At 43.4% G+C, this 16239-nt stretch overlaps 1 protein-coding gene across 5 annotated transcripts in view; it reads right to left on the reverse strand.

Moving 5' to 3' along the window:
* Window positions 1–16239, reverse strand: part of ADAMTSL3 (ADAMTS like 3) — a 363119-nt gene that overhangs the window by 52759 nt on the left and 294121 nt on the right. For all 5 annotated transcript variants that reach the window (XR_006344423.1, XM_043921943.1, XM_043921940.1 and 2 more), the window contains exons 22-23: window positions 10432–10559; window positions 7792–7920 (exon numbers count right to left, since the gene is read on the reverse strand). Coding sequence is in view for 4 of the 5 variants with exons in the window: in XM_043921943.1 (XP_043777878.1) it covers window positions 7792–7920; window positions 10432–10559 (257 nt within the window). In the remaining variant the exon portion in view is untranslated. The remainder of the gene's footprint in view (window positions 1–7791; window positions 7921–10431; window positions 10560–16239) is intronic.

A 16239-nucleotide genomic window follows, 5' to 3' on the forward strand; every position in this document is an offset into this window, starting at 1 on the left:
AAATCAAACGCTTTCAGGGCGGGGGGTGGGGTGGGGTGGGAGGTGATGTCCAGGCCTGAACTGACACTGTATGTGTCAGTTGCTCAGTCACATCTGACTCTTTTTGCAACCCCGTGGACTGTAGCCCATCAGGATCCTCTGTCCATGGGATTCTCCAGGAAAGAATACTGGAGTGGGTAGCCATTTCCTCCTCCAGGGGATCTTCCAGACCCAGGGATCAAACCCAGGTCCCCTGCATTGCACGAAGATTCTTTACTGCCTGAACCACCAGGGAAGCCTCAAACTGACACTATCCATGATAATAAAATGACTTGTATATTACTTGCCAGTCATGAAAATAAGCACATGGGTGTTGAATTATCAAATACAGAGCTAGGGGAAATAAATGAACGAAAAATAAGAAAAATTAAAGGGGCTCCTAAATTGGGATGTTACTAGAGATGTTGAAATTATATTTGGGTTCTTTGTTATCACACCAAAATGTAGGGTGTTCTCTCCACAGTGACAGTTTTTCTTCCATCAGTGGTATCTGAATGCCTTTTTTTTCCAGCCTGAACCGAGAAGCCCTCATGCTTTTTAAAATTTCTGGAGGTTGAATTCCAGTGAAATTTCCTCTCCTTCAGCCCCCACCCAGTGTGGGTCCTGTGTATCCCTCTCTCTTACCAGGAAAGCACAGTTAGGGCCAAGGAGTGAATGTGGACAAACGAGTCATTCAAGGGCTTCTGATGGTTCTGTGTGTTTTACATGAGAGATGTCTCCAGCCTCCATAGCCATCCTGAGCTCTTCATTCATGTCTGGGGGTCTCACAGCATCAAAGAGCTGAAGTCGAGATCCATGGGGCAGACAGCAAGTTGGGCCTTCTTTACAGGTAAGTAGGTATGATTGGTTTTAGGCCTTGGCTCTTACTGCCTATATTTTTTATCTTTTGGCCCCACCACGTGGCATATGAGACCTTAGTTCCCCAACCAGGGATCGAACCCCCTGCACTGGCAGCATCAAACCTTAGTCACTGGGCCACCAGGTTAGCCCCTCTTACTGCCTTAAAAGACAAGCTCCCTCACTACTCCCTGGCAGATCTCAGACAGGTCTGGGGACCTCTGCACCAGACACCCTGGCTTCCACTCCCACCACATTCTGAGGAGCCAGGAGAACACAGGGCGAGCCCTGGCACCACTCAGAGACCCGTTGGAGTGAAGCCACTTGTTACATTAGAACTTGAGCTTCAGATGATCACCAAGAGGAGACCTTGGAAAGCAGGGCAGAGGAAGCAAGTCTCTGCCTCCAAGATGAACATGCAGTCCGGCAAGTTCCGTCAGGGCTGAGTCACCTCCATCTAGGGGGGCTTAGTGAGTCTTCATATCAGAACCATGCTAACGCAAAAACCACGGGGGGAAAGCTGTGGTAAATCTGATATAAGATATCACTGTGGAGAGGTTATACATTAGTTTGGGAGCAGGAACCTGCCACAGGTCGTAAGACCTATTCTAGTAGCCCAACCAAGCGTTTGCAAACAGTAGCAGAACCAATTCTTAAAAAAAAAAAAAATTTTAATATGAAGAAGTCCAGTTCACAAAACTGAAAAAATGCGGCAGTCTTTTAGTTACACTGTTATGTTGGGGGAGAGAGTTGGTTCATCCACTGGTCTGTTGATGGTACATAGGAGAGAGGTAGGTAGTTATCTGCAGGGCAGAGAATAAACAGGCACACTGTGAAATGACAAGCTCAAAGGCCTGTGGGTCAGCTGTTTTCACCACGTAAAGGGCTGAAGGTTACCATGGGGCTGGGTGTCTGAAGTTTTCAGGACAGATGCATATTGCTGGGACCAAAGACAGGAGCAGATGCAGATATCTGGGGATGAAAGCAGTGTTGCTGATGACAGGACTCGCCCATGCTGCAGTCTGAATGCTTCAAGAGATGGCGGGACTCTGCAAACACAGAAGCCCAAGCACACGGCTTTCTGGCAATAAGAATGAAATTTGCCAGGTGCTTGAACAGCCCTTTCTGTTTCTGCACATCTAGCTAGATTCTGCACATCTAGCTCTTGATACCATGTTCCAGCATTTCTTTTTTTAAATTTATTTGGCTGCATTGGGTCTTTGCTGCAGCACACAGGATCTTTAGTCACAATGTGAACACTTAGTTGTGGCCTGTGGGATCTGGTTCCCTGACCAGGGCTTGAACCTGGCCTCCCTGCATTGGGAGCACAGGGTCTTAGCCACTGGACCACCAAGCCGTCCTCCAGCATTTCTTTCTACTTCTTGATCATATAGAGACTCATGTTTCCTCCAAATGGGAAACTGAGATAGATCAAAGGTGAGAAGAAAATCATGTTTCAAGGAGCATTCAGGATAGAGCTTTAGCAGATCCTCAAAGAATAGACAACTAGTTTATAAGTGAGCTTTTTCATCCAATACACCAATAACCCACGTATATCAGCCTTAGGTGAGGCAGTAGGGAGTCATTACCAGACCGACTCGCCATGTTCCTTTCCTGCTACTGCAAACAAGGGGAGACCTCCATCCTCCTGGGGACAGAGAGGGCAGACTTGGTCTGACGTCTGGCCTAGTGCTGGCTGGCACCCTGCAGGCCAGCCTCTTGGTGGACTCTGCCTGGAACCGAGACCTCCCACACCAGACGGTCCTCCAGTGAGGTTGGGCCCTGGTTTTGCCCATACCTGAAGCCCTGACACCTTGTCCCCAAGCTGCGGCGCCTCCTCAGTCCTGCCTCAGACCTCAGCCTTGACACTCTCCTCTCTGGTTAGACCACCTGGGTCTCCATTCTGCTGCCTCAAGCCCAGAGCCTCGTCCTCCCTCCAGTTCCTCAAGAGTCACACAGACTTGGGACTAAATCTCAGCTCACACATCTGAGTTAACTCATTAGCAATACAAAGATAGTAATGATATCCACCTCACAGCCTGTTCAAGCTGACACATATTAGGGACTCAAGTTAGGGTTAGGTTAAGGGCTATGTATTCTGAAAGTTATATGCAAAATATTGTGGGTAAGTGTATTTTTCTGGAAAGAGAGTCTTTTTTTGTGTGGGGGGGCAGGAAGCAGGGGGACAGCCAAAGGGATTTGTGACTTAAAGATGTTAAATCACCACCATTGAGTTCCACACCATGCAGTATAAACCAACACTTGATGGGGGAAAATAATTGTCAGAGAGATGAGGCTGTGCTTAGGAATTCAAGCATATCATCTTGCTGCACAGCAAAAACTGTCAAAATCCTCCCCTGGAATCATTAAAGTCAGTAAAGAAAGCTAATAATTCAGTTACACTTCAGCAAAACTCTAGGTATATTTCACAGCATTCTAACTCTTAAAAAAACCCCAATCAAGAGAGTACCTTTAAAACTATATAATCTATTTCTTCTGAAATGGATCTCCATCTCTTATATACGAAAGGCTTTCCTTCTCTCTGCTCGACTCCTGGAGTACCCAGCCCCCTGATGCTACCAGGTTAGAACCGAGCTTCTACCATCTGCTGGACACACGCTGTGCGCACTCATTTTGTACCTTCTACCCACTTATCATTGGAAAAGACCCTGATGCTGGAAAAGGTTGAGGGCAGGAGGAGAAGGGGACGACAGAGGATGAGATGGTTGGATGGCATCATCGACTCAATGGACATGGGTTTGGGTGGACTCCAGGAGTTGGTGATGGACAGGGAGGCCTGGCGTGCTGCGGTTCATGGGGTCACAAAGAGTCAGACACGACTGAGCGACTGAACTGAACTGAACCCACTTATCTCCCACAACCCCTCCTATCAGTAGGGAGATGAAAAATGACAGGAATGTAGGGCTTAAATCTATACCACGGTTAAGTTTATATTTTTTAGAAGGCAGTTTGCCTTATTTTGTTAGTTTTTCTTTAAACAACAAAGCATTATAGCTAAAGTTCTGTTCCCAAACTTTTTCCCTTCTTTTCTCTTCGAGCAGTACCAACAAACCTGACATTGGTACATACATGTCCTTCCCATGAAAGTTTGTATATTTTTGCCATATGCTCATATGCTCACAAATAAAACATATGATTGTGCCATGGGTTTTAAAACTTTACATGCTATTATATTGTATTATGATTATGATTTTAATAAGATATAATTGAAACACTATAAAATTCACCCTCTCAAAGTCTACAGTTCAGTGTTTTCTTAGTATATCCATAAAGTTGTGAAACCACCAGACCTATCTCACTCCAGAACATTTTCCTGACCCCCAAAGAGACACCCGTGCCTATTAGTCATTACTCTCCACTCTCTTGCATTTTCCTCTCCTTTTGGCCACTGGCAGCCTCCAATCTGTCTCTACGGACTTGCCCACTCTAGACATTTCATGGAAATGATCTTTCATGTGATCTTTCATGTCTGGCTTCTTTCACTTAACCTTGATTTTTAAAGATTCATCCATGTCTTAACACGTGTCAGTATTTCATTCCTTTTTATGACCAAATAAAATCTCATTGTATGGATATACTACCTTTTGTTTACCTGTTCATTAGTTTATGGATACTTCAGTTGCTTCCACTGTTTGGCTATTAAAAAGGAAGTTGCTATGAGCATTTGAGTATGAGGTTTTGTGTGAACATGTGTTTTCATTTGTCTTGGGTATATATTTAGGAGTGGAAGTGTTGGGTCATATGCTTAACTTTTGGGGAAACTGCCAAACTGTTTTCCAAAGCATCTTCCTAGCTTAACTCCATTCCAAATCTGTGGACCAAATAGAGTTTCTTAGAGACTGAAGAGGAGCCCAACACACGAGAACAGTTTAGAGCAGAGGCTCAGATTAGCCGCACTGCTAATGAGTTTAAGGGATAAGAATAACAAGCAACCCAACACAGACATCACAGAAAATTATAGGATAAATGATGTTCTTACTAAGCATTAACACATGAAAAAATATGTAGCTATTGATATTTACTGGGCATTTTCCTCAGATGAGCTTCCCTTTCTTACCAGAAGGTGGCAGAGAGGGTGCAGTTTAAACTCCCACCTCCCTCATTTTTACATCTTTTTCTTTTTTTAAAGAATAAAACAATCACAATCTCCCAATTCATCCCACCTCCCCTTCCCCACTTGGTGTCCATACATTTGTTCTCTATGTCTGTGTCTCTATTTCTGTTTTGCAAATAAGATCATTGATACCATTTTTCTAGATTCCACTTATATGCAATAATATATAACACTTGTTTTTCTCTTTCTGACTTACTTCACTCTATATGACATAGCTAACTAATGAAAACCTACTATATAGCTCAGGGAACCCCACTCAGTGCTCTGTGGTGACCTAAATGGGAAGGAAATTCAAAAAAGAGGGGAAAATATACATACGTATACTGATTCACTTTGCTGTCAGTAAAAACTAACATAACATTGTAAAGCAACTACCCCCAATAAAAATCAATTTAAAAAATAAAAATAAGACAAATAACACTTGCAACTTACAGCTTTTAACCTTAGAAATACAGATTCTCAGGTCCTATTATTTACTATCATTATTAGAAAATCATGCAAGTGTGACTAGGGAGAATCACTATTGATATCTATACCACATGGGTTAAATAAAACATAAGCTATAAGAAAGAACTAATAAATATGTCTAAAAGTTATGAATAGATAAACCCACTCTAATTATTATAAGCATTTTAAGGGCAACTGAAAAATAAAAATGTATACATGCCACAGATTGATGGGAATAATCACAATTTGCAACATGATAGAAAATGTAATTTCAGAAAGCAGTATTCAAATTTGTCAGTGTTATGATGCCCTCATCTATTAAATCAGAGACTGTATTAGATAACAGCCAAGGCCCCTTCTTCCACCGATACAGTCTATTTCCCATTTTAGAGAGGCGAGTAGGACAGATACGTGACTCACCTGCCGTCATACACGAGGGTCACCATCTATATCTAAAAAGATGAATCTCCATGAACAACTATGTGAGTTATGGCTTCTGCCCATAAGAAAACACAGTAAATTCACTTCAGGCTTATTTAAAATGGCACACAACTCAAAATGAGGGGTTTATTTTGAAAAGGAAAGGACTCCTGATGAGTTCCTGGGGTCCGGTCTGTAGGGGTGGCTGCCAGGTAAAGAGAGACCAAATGGGCCCATTCCTAGGAAGGGCTGAAAGTGGGGCGGGGACGGGGAGGTGGGAGGGAGGAGGCAGAAAAGCCCCGAGAGAGTGAGAACTGTACAGGGTCCAAGAGGCTGCCGGAGTCTGAGTGGTCAGAGACGGCCCACACACTGCTGGGGGCTGGCTGGAGAGCAAACCGCGACAAGCTTAATGGTGTTAGCTGCAGGCTTCCCTCCTGAAGACAGTTTCCGCTGAATCCAGTCCCTGACCTATGACTGCAAATAACACATCCCACTCCTCTCAGAGGCTTGTCCCCCACCAACCCCCACCCCCCACAAGTCTAATTGTGAACTATTATGGGGAAATAAGAAGTTTAGAAATAATGTTAAAAGTTGAGGTTTCTCTTAATAGAAGTCAGATCTATTTTGCAGAATCCTCTGCAGGTGTAGGGCCATAGAAATTCTAGATATGTGTGGCTTGGCAAACTGCACAGTTCCATTCTGCTTTTCTCCTTGCTAAGGCCAGAGAATGCTGGCCCTTCTATAAGGGTGGGTGTGTTTTGCCAGAAAACTCACATATTTGCGGGTGGAGTCAGTTGGGAGGCTGGAGGGATTTTTCACAAGTCCGGGTAAGGACTTCAAACACTGCAGGGACTTACAAGGGGTGAAAAATAATACCTCAGGGGTGAGCAAATTTCCACTGTTGGTGAAGCTGGAGGTGCAGTTCCAGAAACATGACAGGTAAGTGACCATCACAGGGAGGCAGAGCCTCAGAGCTGCAAGGCTGTGCTCTAGAATCCTGCCATCACATGCACCTTTTCTGTGGTACCTGGACCAGCTCCTCGGGTTACCCTGGGCTCTCTTGCCTTGGCAAGATTCATCTTAAGTGGCTGCAACTACAGGTACCCCAAAAGAATGTGGAAACCAGGCAAATACAGTTCTCTCCAGAGAATTTAATCAATGCACAGTCAATAATAGGCATATGCAAGGTCACCTTAAAACAGTAGATCTTCATTTTGAGGAGTTTATAATATTGATCTTAGTTTGGGGATGCACAGGCTCAGGTTAAGTCTTAAGAATCTGTGGTTTAAAGAGATGGAATGGCCCTAGATTAAGATGAGATCGGATGAAAATGTAGTTTTTCTTAAGGAAAAGGTAAATCAGTTAGAAAGAAGGTTTATCAGCTGTTGCAAACAGAGCAGAAAGAGCCACCGAGGCATAGAATGGTGACGCCCAGCCAAGGACAGTCCAGGACAGACAGACCAGGCCAGAGGACCTCGACATCCCCCCTTGCTGACTTGGCCTTCTCCAGCACAGCCTTGGTCAAGCTGGAGGACACAGCTAGTGATTTCCCACACAGCTCCTCGCTCTGACTCCGTACTCTCTAGGCAATCACCTGCTAGAAGCTGGCCTTTTGTGCAGACCTGCCACGGGGACGGAGAGCTGTGGTCTGGCCAGAATGAACATGCCGGCTACAGGGAAGTCGTGCTCATGTCCTCCTAGCCTCACTGAGAATGGGTAAACTGTACTCTATTTTACACACGAGCCTTACGAGCTGGTGTACAGGCACTCTTGTGAGACAGATCTTCTGTCCGGGTGCTGAAAAATCAGATTTTTAAGCCCACAGGACTGTCTGAGCTACCAAAATGCTAGCTGATGCCTCCTGGCCACCCTGGGCTGGCCTGTGCCCTCCCACTAGAAATGGCCACACTCACCTTTTACAGGACACTGTATGGTCACATTTGCTTGCAGGGGTGCCTCCACGAAGCCGCCAATCACAACGGAGAGATGGCCATGCTCTGGTCTGGTGATGTTTCTTCCAACAGACAAGACGACAGGTGCCTCTTAATTCAAAGGGAGCAGGAAACTCTGTTAGATTCAGGCTTTTGCTCTGAGTGACCTCACCGCACTTGGTAAACTCTGCCAAGCTCCTGGAGAGCAGGTGCAGACTCCTGGCTTGGTCCGCATCCCCCGTGGTGCCCCACGGGGACTTGCACTCTTACAGGCTGGAGGTGCTCAATGGGTGGATGCACAGATGAGATATCTACAGAGATTTCTACAAAGAGGCAATGCAACCACCATGTACAGACTGTGAGGGTATTTTGGCTTTATAACCAAAACTGGGGATAAATTAAAGGATAAAATTAGGGGATAAATTAGAGGATAAAATCCTCTTTGATCATTTGAAAAAGAAGGAAGTCAGAAATTCATTCAGAGAAAAGGCATGGCAGAGCAGGAGTGACATCTCTGCAGTGCATCCTTGGATAAGTAAAGGCAGGACCAAAACAGACCAGGTCCCAGGATCATCTGACTCTCTTTCTGGAAGGAAAATGTGGATGAAACCTGCACAAAACTTGCATGGAAAAAATAAATAAAAACAAGGTCATAAAGAATCAGGAACTCATTCACAGACTTTTACTTTCCTGGATTTTAAGAACCATGTACTTTTACCAGAGTCATTTATGAAGTCATTCAGGAAATATACTCTGTGCCTGGGCTGGACAACGGAAATACCAAGTTGGAACACAAACATTCTTGTCCTCAATCAGCTCAGAGACTGGTGGAAGACACCTCTACCATTACAGGGTGATGGGTGATGAGGTAGAGAAACATGCTGGTTGCCCAGGGGTCTCTCAGGAGCATGTGGGGTGAGGGAAGGTCACGTTCTTCTACCATAGAGCTGCTGCCGTGGCTGGTTTCCCTCCTCCACCTTAGCATGGAAGCGTTTGGAGGGAGGGGCCGTGCTGGGTCTGCATCGCAGCACACAGGCTTCTCTGACTGTGGCGCACAGGCTTCTCCGACTGTGGCACACAGGCTCGGTAGTTGCAGTGTGCGGCCTCAGTTTCCCAGAAGCAAGTGAGATCTTGGTTCCCCAACCAGGGATTCAACCCACATCCCCTGCATTGGAAGGCAGATTCTTAACCGATGGGCCACCAGGGAAGTTCTCACATATTTCTTTACTTTTTTTTTTTTTAATCACTAATGCATAGCATGTGAAAGAGTAACAACATTTAGCTGTTTGGTAACCATGTCGTCTGCAGAAGAGAATTTGGGAATGATCATGTTCAGGTGGCCAAATGTTCCATTTGTTCCTGGAGTGCCTGGGGCACTGAAACGGTATGCTGGGAGTTGAAAATACAGGGACTCTTGGGCTGAGAGAGGACTGTCATTGTCATGGTCCTTTGGCCCTTAAGGACCTTGCACCAGCTCTCCCATGAATCTGGGTCATCCTGGGATGGACTTAAGAGGAAACTTGCAAGCTGCAAGAGAGACTTCTGTTTCTCCCAACAATCCAGAACCTCAAAACTGAGGTTTTCTAGAAAGGAGCAGATGCTCGCAGAGGATAATCACCCAGGAGGATCAAGGCACAGAAAATCAAGGTGTGAAGGTCCTACCATGGGAATGCAGCCAGGAGAGGGATGGGGCACCAAGCCATGCAGATCCAAAGAGCTTTGAAAATCAATTGGTCCCACCTCCTCAGGCAGGTTATAGATGTGATGGACTGCCTACGTCAATGCTTGGCTGTCTAAATGCTGGGTTCCAATCCCTGATAATTGTCTTTCTCCTCATCTTATCTTAGTTATTTGAGCCATAGATACCAGAAACCACAGAGCAGAGAGTTGGAGGGTAACTTTCTTATTTGACTTTTGATCCCAGATCATGAGCCTGCCACAAGGAAGCATTGCTTACAACTTTGCCAGCTAAAAATGTTCCTTCATCAAAAAGCACACTTTAATATTAAAATGAGTTTGTCTACTTCCTGGGACAATTTACACTAATTTACAATGACAATTTCCTGAAAGTGTTTTTAAGGATTGGGCAGAGGAGTGCCATTGGGAGGTATACATCAACCTTTAAAGGATAATTATCTCTTTCATTGGATGGTGGCATTTAAAAACAAAAAGTCAGCACTATTAACACCACCAATTAAACCCCATCTTGTTAATTTCCAATTCTTAGAAGGTGAACTCTAGAGCAGCTGTTTTCAAAGCGTGGTCCTTAGGCCAGCAGTGTCAGCATAACCTGGGAACACGTTAAAAAGGCACATTCTGGGACTTCCCCGGTGTTCCAGTGGTTAAGACTTCTCTAAGACTGCACTGCAGGGGTCATGGGTTTGATCCCAGGTTGGGGAACTAAGATTCCACATGCCTCAAGGCCAAAAAAAGTGCACATACTCAGACTTCATTCCAAGCCTGCTGTGTCAGAACCCCTGGGAATGGGGTCTGGAGATCTATGTTTTAACATCCCCTTCCCCAGTGATTCTGCTGTGCGAAGCATGGCAACTGCTGCTCCAGAGTTTAATGTTAAAAAACCAGACCACACCCAGGCACTTCAGGCTGCATAATGGGCATTACCTGCATACAGCACAGAAGAACTTTCCACATCTGAACCGAGATGATTAGCTACAGCACATCCATATGTTCCTTGGTCTTTCTTTGTAGGTTTCCGTATCTGTATTTTCCCCATTCCATCCAAAATGATTCTGTAGAACAGTTAGAAAGAGGATGTGTTCATGTGACACAATGAACTACTTGAGAACCACAGCGACCCAAAGAGAATGAAGACATTGACTTTGGGCTGGCAAGGATCCAGAAGATAATCTTGTCAAGCTTCCTGCCTATAAGCAGACCACTATGTAGACTGGAGCTGGAGGAGGGAATGGCAACCCACTCCAGTACTCTTGCCTGGGAAACTCCACAGATAGAGGAACGTGGCAGGCTACAGTCTATGGGGTCGCAAAGAGTCAGATACAACTTAGCGACTAAACAGCAACATACAGACTGGAGGGTGGAAAAGTCACTCTTTTTGGCTAAAACTCATTGAGACGGTAGAGCTGGACTATGCTCAGAGATCCAGACTTCCTATCTCACTCTGCATGAGAGCAGACTCTTCCGGATGGACTCAATGCTTAATTTACCATGTTTTAAAAAAGAAACTAGTGTTAGTTTGCTGGAGGTTAAGCCCGCATTTTCTGCCCCGAGCCTTTCTAACAGACTACAGATGTGAATTTTTCAGTTCAGATTTTCACGCTGGAAGTGAGTGGACCTTTAGTTACTGCTCCCTGGCAATGGTTATTTTCTCATGGTCTGAAAAGCTCAGTGGAAGTAACAAAGCTACTGCTGCACTGTATTGGGTTTTGAGCATGCTGTTAAGAATCAGGGCTACACTGCGTGAACCCCTTATGGTTTCCCAATTATTGACATTCACAAACATCTGCATGTAAATACCACTTAGAAAATCAGAGCTGGCCAAGAGTATCCTCACAGGCGAGATACTGATTCAGGGAATGGGAAAGAATACTTGTTTCACTTGAATTTTAATTTTTTCTTATTGATTTGAAGATGCTAATAGATTATCTGGATCAGCAGTCCATATACTATTCTTTTACCTGCCTTCTTCCCATTTTACAGATCTTAGCAACATGGATTGTTCTGTTGTTGTTGTTCAGTTGCCCAGCCATGTCCAACTCTTTGCGACCCCATGGACTGCAGCACGCCAGGCCTCCCTGTCCCTCACCATCTCCCAGAGATTGCCCAAATTCATGTTCATTGCATCGGTGATCCCGTCCAGCCATCTCATCCTCTAATGCCCTCTTCTCCTTCTGCCCTGCATCTTTTCTAGCATCAGTCCTTCCAGTGAATATTCAGGGTTCATATCCCTGAATATGGTTTGATCTCTTTGCTATCCAAGGGACTTTGAGAAGTCTTCTCCAGCACCACAGTTCAAAGGCATCAATTCTTTGGGGTTTTGCCTTCTTTACTTCTGCCTTATTTACAGTCCAGCTTTCACAACCGTACATGACCACAGGGAGGACCAAAGCCTTGACTACACAGACCTTTGTCAGCAGAGTAATGTCTCTGCTTTTCAACACACTGTCTAGGTTTGTCATCACTTTCCTGACAAAAAGCAATTGTCTTCTGGTTTCATGGCTGCAGTCACCGTCCGCAGTGATTTTGGAGCCCAAAAAGAGGAAGTCTGTCACTACCTCCACCTTTTCCTTTCTATTTGCCATGCAGTAATGGGGCCAGAAGCCATGATCTTAGTTTTTTTACTATCTAGTCTTAAGCCGGCTCTTTCACTCTGCTCCTTCACCGCTCTTTAGTTCCTCTTCACTTTCTGCCATTAGAGTGGTATCATCCGCACATCTGTGATTGTTGATGTTTCTCCCACCTTCCGGCTTGTAACTCATCCAGCCCAGCATTTCTCATGATGTGATCGGTGTACAGGTTAAACAAACAGGGTAGCAGCAGACAGTGCTGCCGTACTCCTTTCTTGATCTTGAACCAATCAGTTGTCCCATACAGGGTTTTAACAATTGTTTCTTGACCCTCATACAGGTTTCTCAGGAGACAGGGAAGATGGTCTGGTATTGCCATCTCTCTAAGAGTTTTCCACAGTTTGTCATGATCCACACAGTCAAAGGCTTTATCATAGTTGATGAAACAGAGATAGATGTTTTTCTGAAATTCCCTTGTTTTCTCTATAATCCAGCAAATGTTGGCAATTTTACCTCTAGTTCCTCTTCCTTTTCTAAACCCAGCATGGACATCTGGAAGTTCTTGGTTTGCCTAATGCTGAAGTCTAGCATGCAAGATTTTAAGCATGACTGACTGTTTTGACCAACTGCTAAATACTCTATGTTTCTTCATGAACTGAACTGGGCCACTTCATTTCCTGTCACTTTACATTGCTTGCTTACCCTCTGCTGTAGCCATAAAGAACCTCTAACAGTTTCCAGAACATTCCATGGTCTTTCATCACCCTGAGCTTTTGCATATGTTGTTCACTCTATTTGGAATGCCCTTCCCCACTTTTGGCAACTCTGACTTACCCACTGAGTCCTGGAGCAAATGTAATTTCCCTTGTAAAGCTTTCGCCAATACTCCTAGAGTTATCTTCTGCCCCCTCTGGGCTCCTTCTGGTTTGGTTCATATATTTATTTGATGAAATATCTTTTTATTCTCATGAGATTGTGATCTTTTCAAAAGCAGGGACCAGATTTTATTCACAGCTGTGCATTTTCAATGTCTAGCACAGTACCTTTTATATAGCAAGTTTTCAAAAACATTTAATGACTCAGTGTATGAATGGCTAGAATAGAACAGAATAATAGTAGAGAATCAATGTACTAGAGAATGCAAGCTCCCCTGCAACCCACAAATGAAGTACACAAAGGTGGGAAGAGACCAAAACAGCTGAATTGCCCAGAACAAAAACAGGAATAAGGCAGAGGTAGCTATGACCGGGGATAGGCTCTCACTATCAAATCCCTGTTAAGGAACAGTTGATTAAGAAAAAAAGTAAAACTAATAACTCTACATGACAAATGTTTATACATGAAAATCTTTTCTTAAATTATTTCATATGTATGTTTGTATGATTTAGCAATTCTCAAAGGATTCCTTTGTTTCACTGGCCTCAGTTTTACAGTACAGCAAGAAGTCACCGAGAAATAGCTGAGCACACATGAACCTTCCTGCCAGGTGATGTCACCCAGGATCCAGGCTGGACCAGTCCCTGGGCTGGAGAACCAGAAGGTAGAGTTCTTTAAGGAATCTGATCTTGACCTCCACCACAAAATCTTATTCTTTACTTGAAGTGATAATGAAGCTGATCTCTCCACAGACATCACCCCTAGGGAATCCACCCACAGCCTTCGCTTCCTAGCTGTGATCTCTTACTCAGCTGGCATCCAAACACACTCCACGCCTACACTGTTGCCTCCTATCGGAGACGGGCGCTTGGAAACATCATTCCATTTCTGCATGACTTCAGTTGAAAAGATTTGTGAAAGTCAGAAAAATATATCTAAACTTGAGAACTTTTCTTGCATAAAGAAATTTAAACATAAGTTGAAAAAATTAACTAGGTGTATTGGAGAAAAAATGGAACTAAAAATAGATCTTTTAAAAATTCCCTTAAAATATTAAAAACAAAAACTCTTACTAGCCAAGTAGGACTGCTTCAGTGTCAAATGGCTGGTCCTTAAAGTATGCAGAAACAGGTCTGAGTTAGGATGGCAGAATCTTTATGGGATCTTCAGTAGCCTCAGCCACAGAAACTAATGCAAATTCCACTTGAGCAAGTCAGATGATCACAAATCAACTCAGTTCAACAAACACTGACTTGAACTAACCACAGTCTTCTACCACATCCCTCTAGTACTTTATGGCCACAAATCAGCTGATCAACTTTCTCAGCCTCTGTTTCTCATAGTTTCTTTTTTTTTTTTTGAAACAAACTTTATTTTGGAATGATGTTGGCATTACATAAAAGCAACAAAGATAGTACAGAGGGTTCTTTTTTTTTATTTTTTAATCTTAGAAAAGTCTTTTTATAAATCTTGAAGAACTAGCAGTATTTTTTTTTTTTTTTGGTTTTGTCATACATTGATATGAATCAGCCATAGATTAACATGTATTCCCCATCCCGATCCCCCCTCCCACCTCCCTCTCCACCCGATTCCTCTGGGTCTTCCCAGTGCACCAGGCCCGAGCACTTGTCTCATGCATCCCACCTGGGCTGGTGATCTGTTTCACCATAGATAGTATACATGCTCTTCTTTTGAAACATCCCACCCTCACCTTCTCCCACAGAGTTCAAAAGTCTGTTCTGTATTTCTGTGTCTCTTTTTCTGTTTTGCATATAGGGTTATCGTTACCATCTTTCTAAATTCCATATATATGTATTAGTATGCTGTAATGTTCTTTATCTTTCTGGCTTACTTCACTCTGTATAAGGGGCTCCAGTTTCATCCATCTCATTAGAACTGATTCAAATGAATTCTTTTTAACGGCTGAGTAATATTCCATGGTGTATATGTACCACAGCTTCCTTATCCATTCATCTGCTGATGGGCATCTAGGTTGCTTCCATGTCCTGGCTATTATAAACAGTGCTGCGATGAACACTGGGGTGCACGTGTCTCTTTCAGCCGCTATGGAAAACAGTGTGGAGATTTCTTAAAAAACTGGAAATAGAACTGCCATATGACCCAGCAATCCCACTACTGGGCATACACACTGAGGAAACCAGATCTGAAAGAGTACAGAGGGTTCTTATCTCCTTCTTTCTTGGTTTTCCCTGATGTGAACATCTTCAGCATGTGATACTTTCATCACAACTAAGGCACCAGCATTGGTCCATCACTGTTGTTAACAAAACTTCAGTCTTTATGTAGATTTCATTAGTTTTTCCACTAATGTTCTTATCCTGTTGCACAGTCTCCCATTCAGGACATCGTATTGTATTTAGACATTGTGTCTCCTTAGTCTCCAGAAGGTCTGTGACAATTTTTCTGTCTTCCCCCGACCCCTTCCCTTTTTTTGATGACTTTGACAGTTTTGAGGACTACTGATAATAAATAGAATGTTCCTCAATTTGGGTTTGGCTAATGTTCCTTATAATTTCTAAAGTGAAATTGTTGAGCAATCCTGAAAGGGTGGTACTTGGGTCCCAGGGGTCCGTGAGGTCAAAACTATTTTCATAATAGTAAATATTGATACTATACCATTATTTGCCTTTTTCACTGTGAGTGTTGACATTTGCACTGATAGTAAAAGCACTTGTGGATAAAACTTGGCACCAAAATGGAATCAAAGCTATGGCAGCAAAGTGTACCAGTAATCACTGTATTCTGGTTACCACACACTTGCAGTAAAAACAAAATGCCAATTTCTCATAAGAATGTCCTTAATGAAGCAGTAGAACTTATTTCACTAAATCTCTACCCCTGAGTGTAACTTTTCTAACATTCTGTACAACAAAACAGGAAATACACACCATACCTCTGCTGTCTGCCAAAGTCTGTGGGTGTGACTGAATTGTTAGCTGAACTAGCTCCTTTTTCATGGCATACTACTTTACTTGAAATAATGACTGACAGATAAGCCAGGGTTATTTGGATTTAGGTATTTGGAAGATATATTTTGTAATGAACAAAAATGAGCTGGCCAACGCAAGAAAAATAACTGACAGTAATTGTTGATGATGATAAAATTCAAGCTTTTATCATCATTTTATCAAGTGAAAATTAGAATTTGAGAAAATCAGTCATGCTCACTATGAGTCTGACTGCTCCCCAAAGCTCAAAGCCTTTCCTGAAAAGTTGGGATAGTAATATTAAAGAATACATGTATTTTTGGTATTGTATAATGGAATGT

Source organism: Cervus elaphus, chromosome 13 (assembly GCF_910594005.1).
Source record: "Cervus elaphus chromosome 13, mCerEla1.1, whole genome shotgun sequence".
Lineage (NCBI taxonomy): Eukaryota > Metazoa > Chordata > Mammalia > Artiodactyla > Cervidae > Cervus > Cervus elaphus.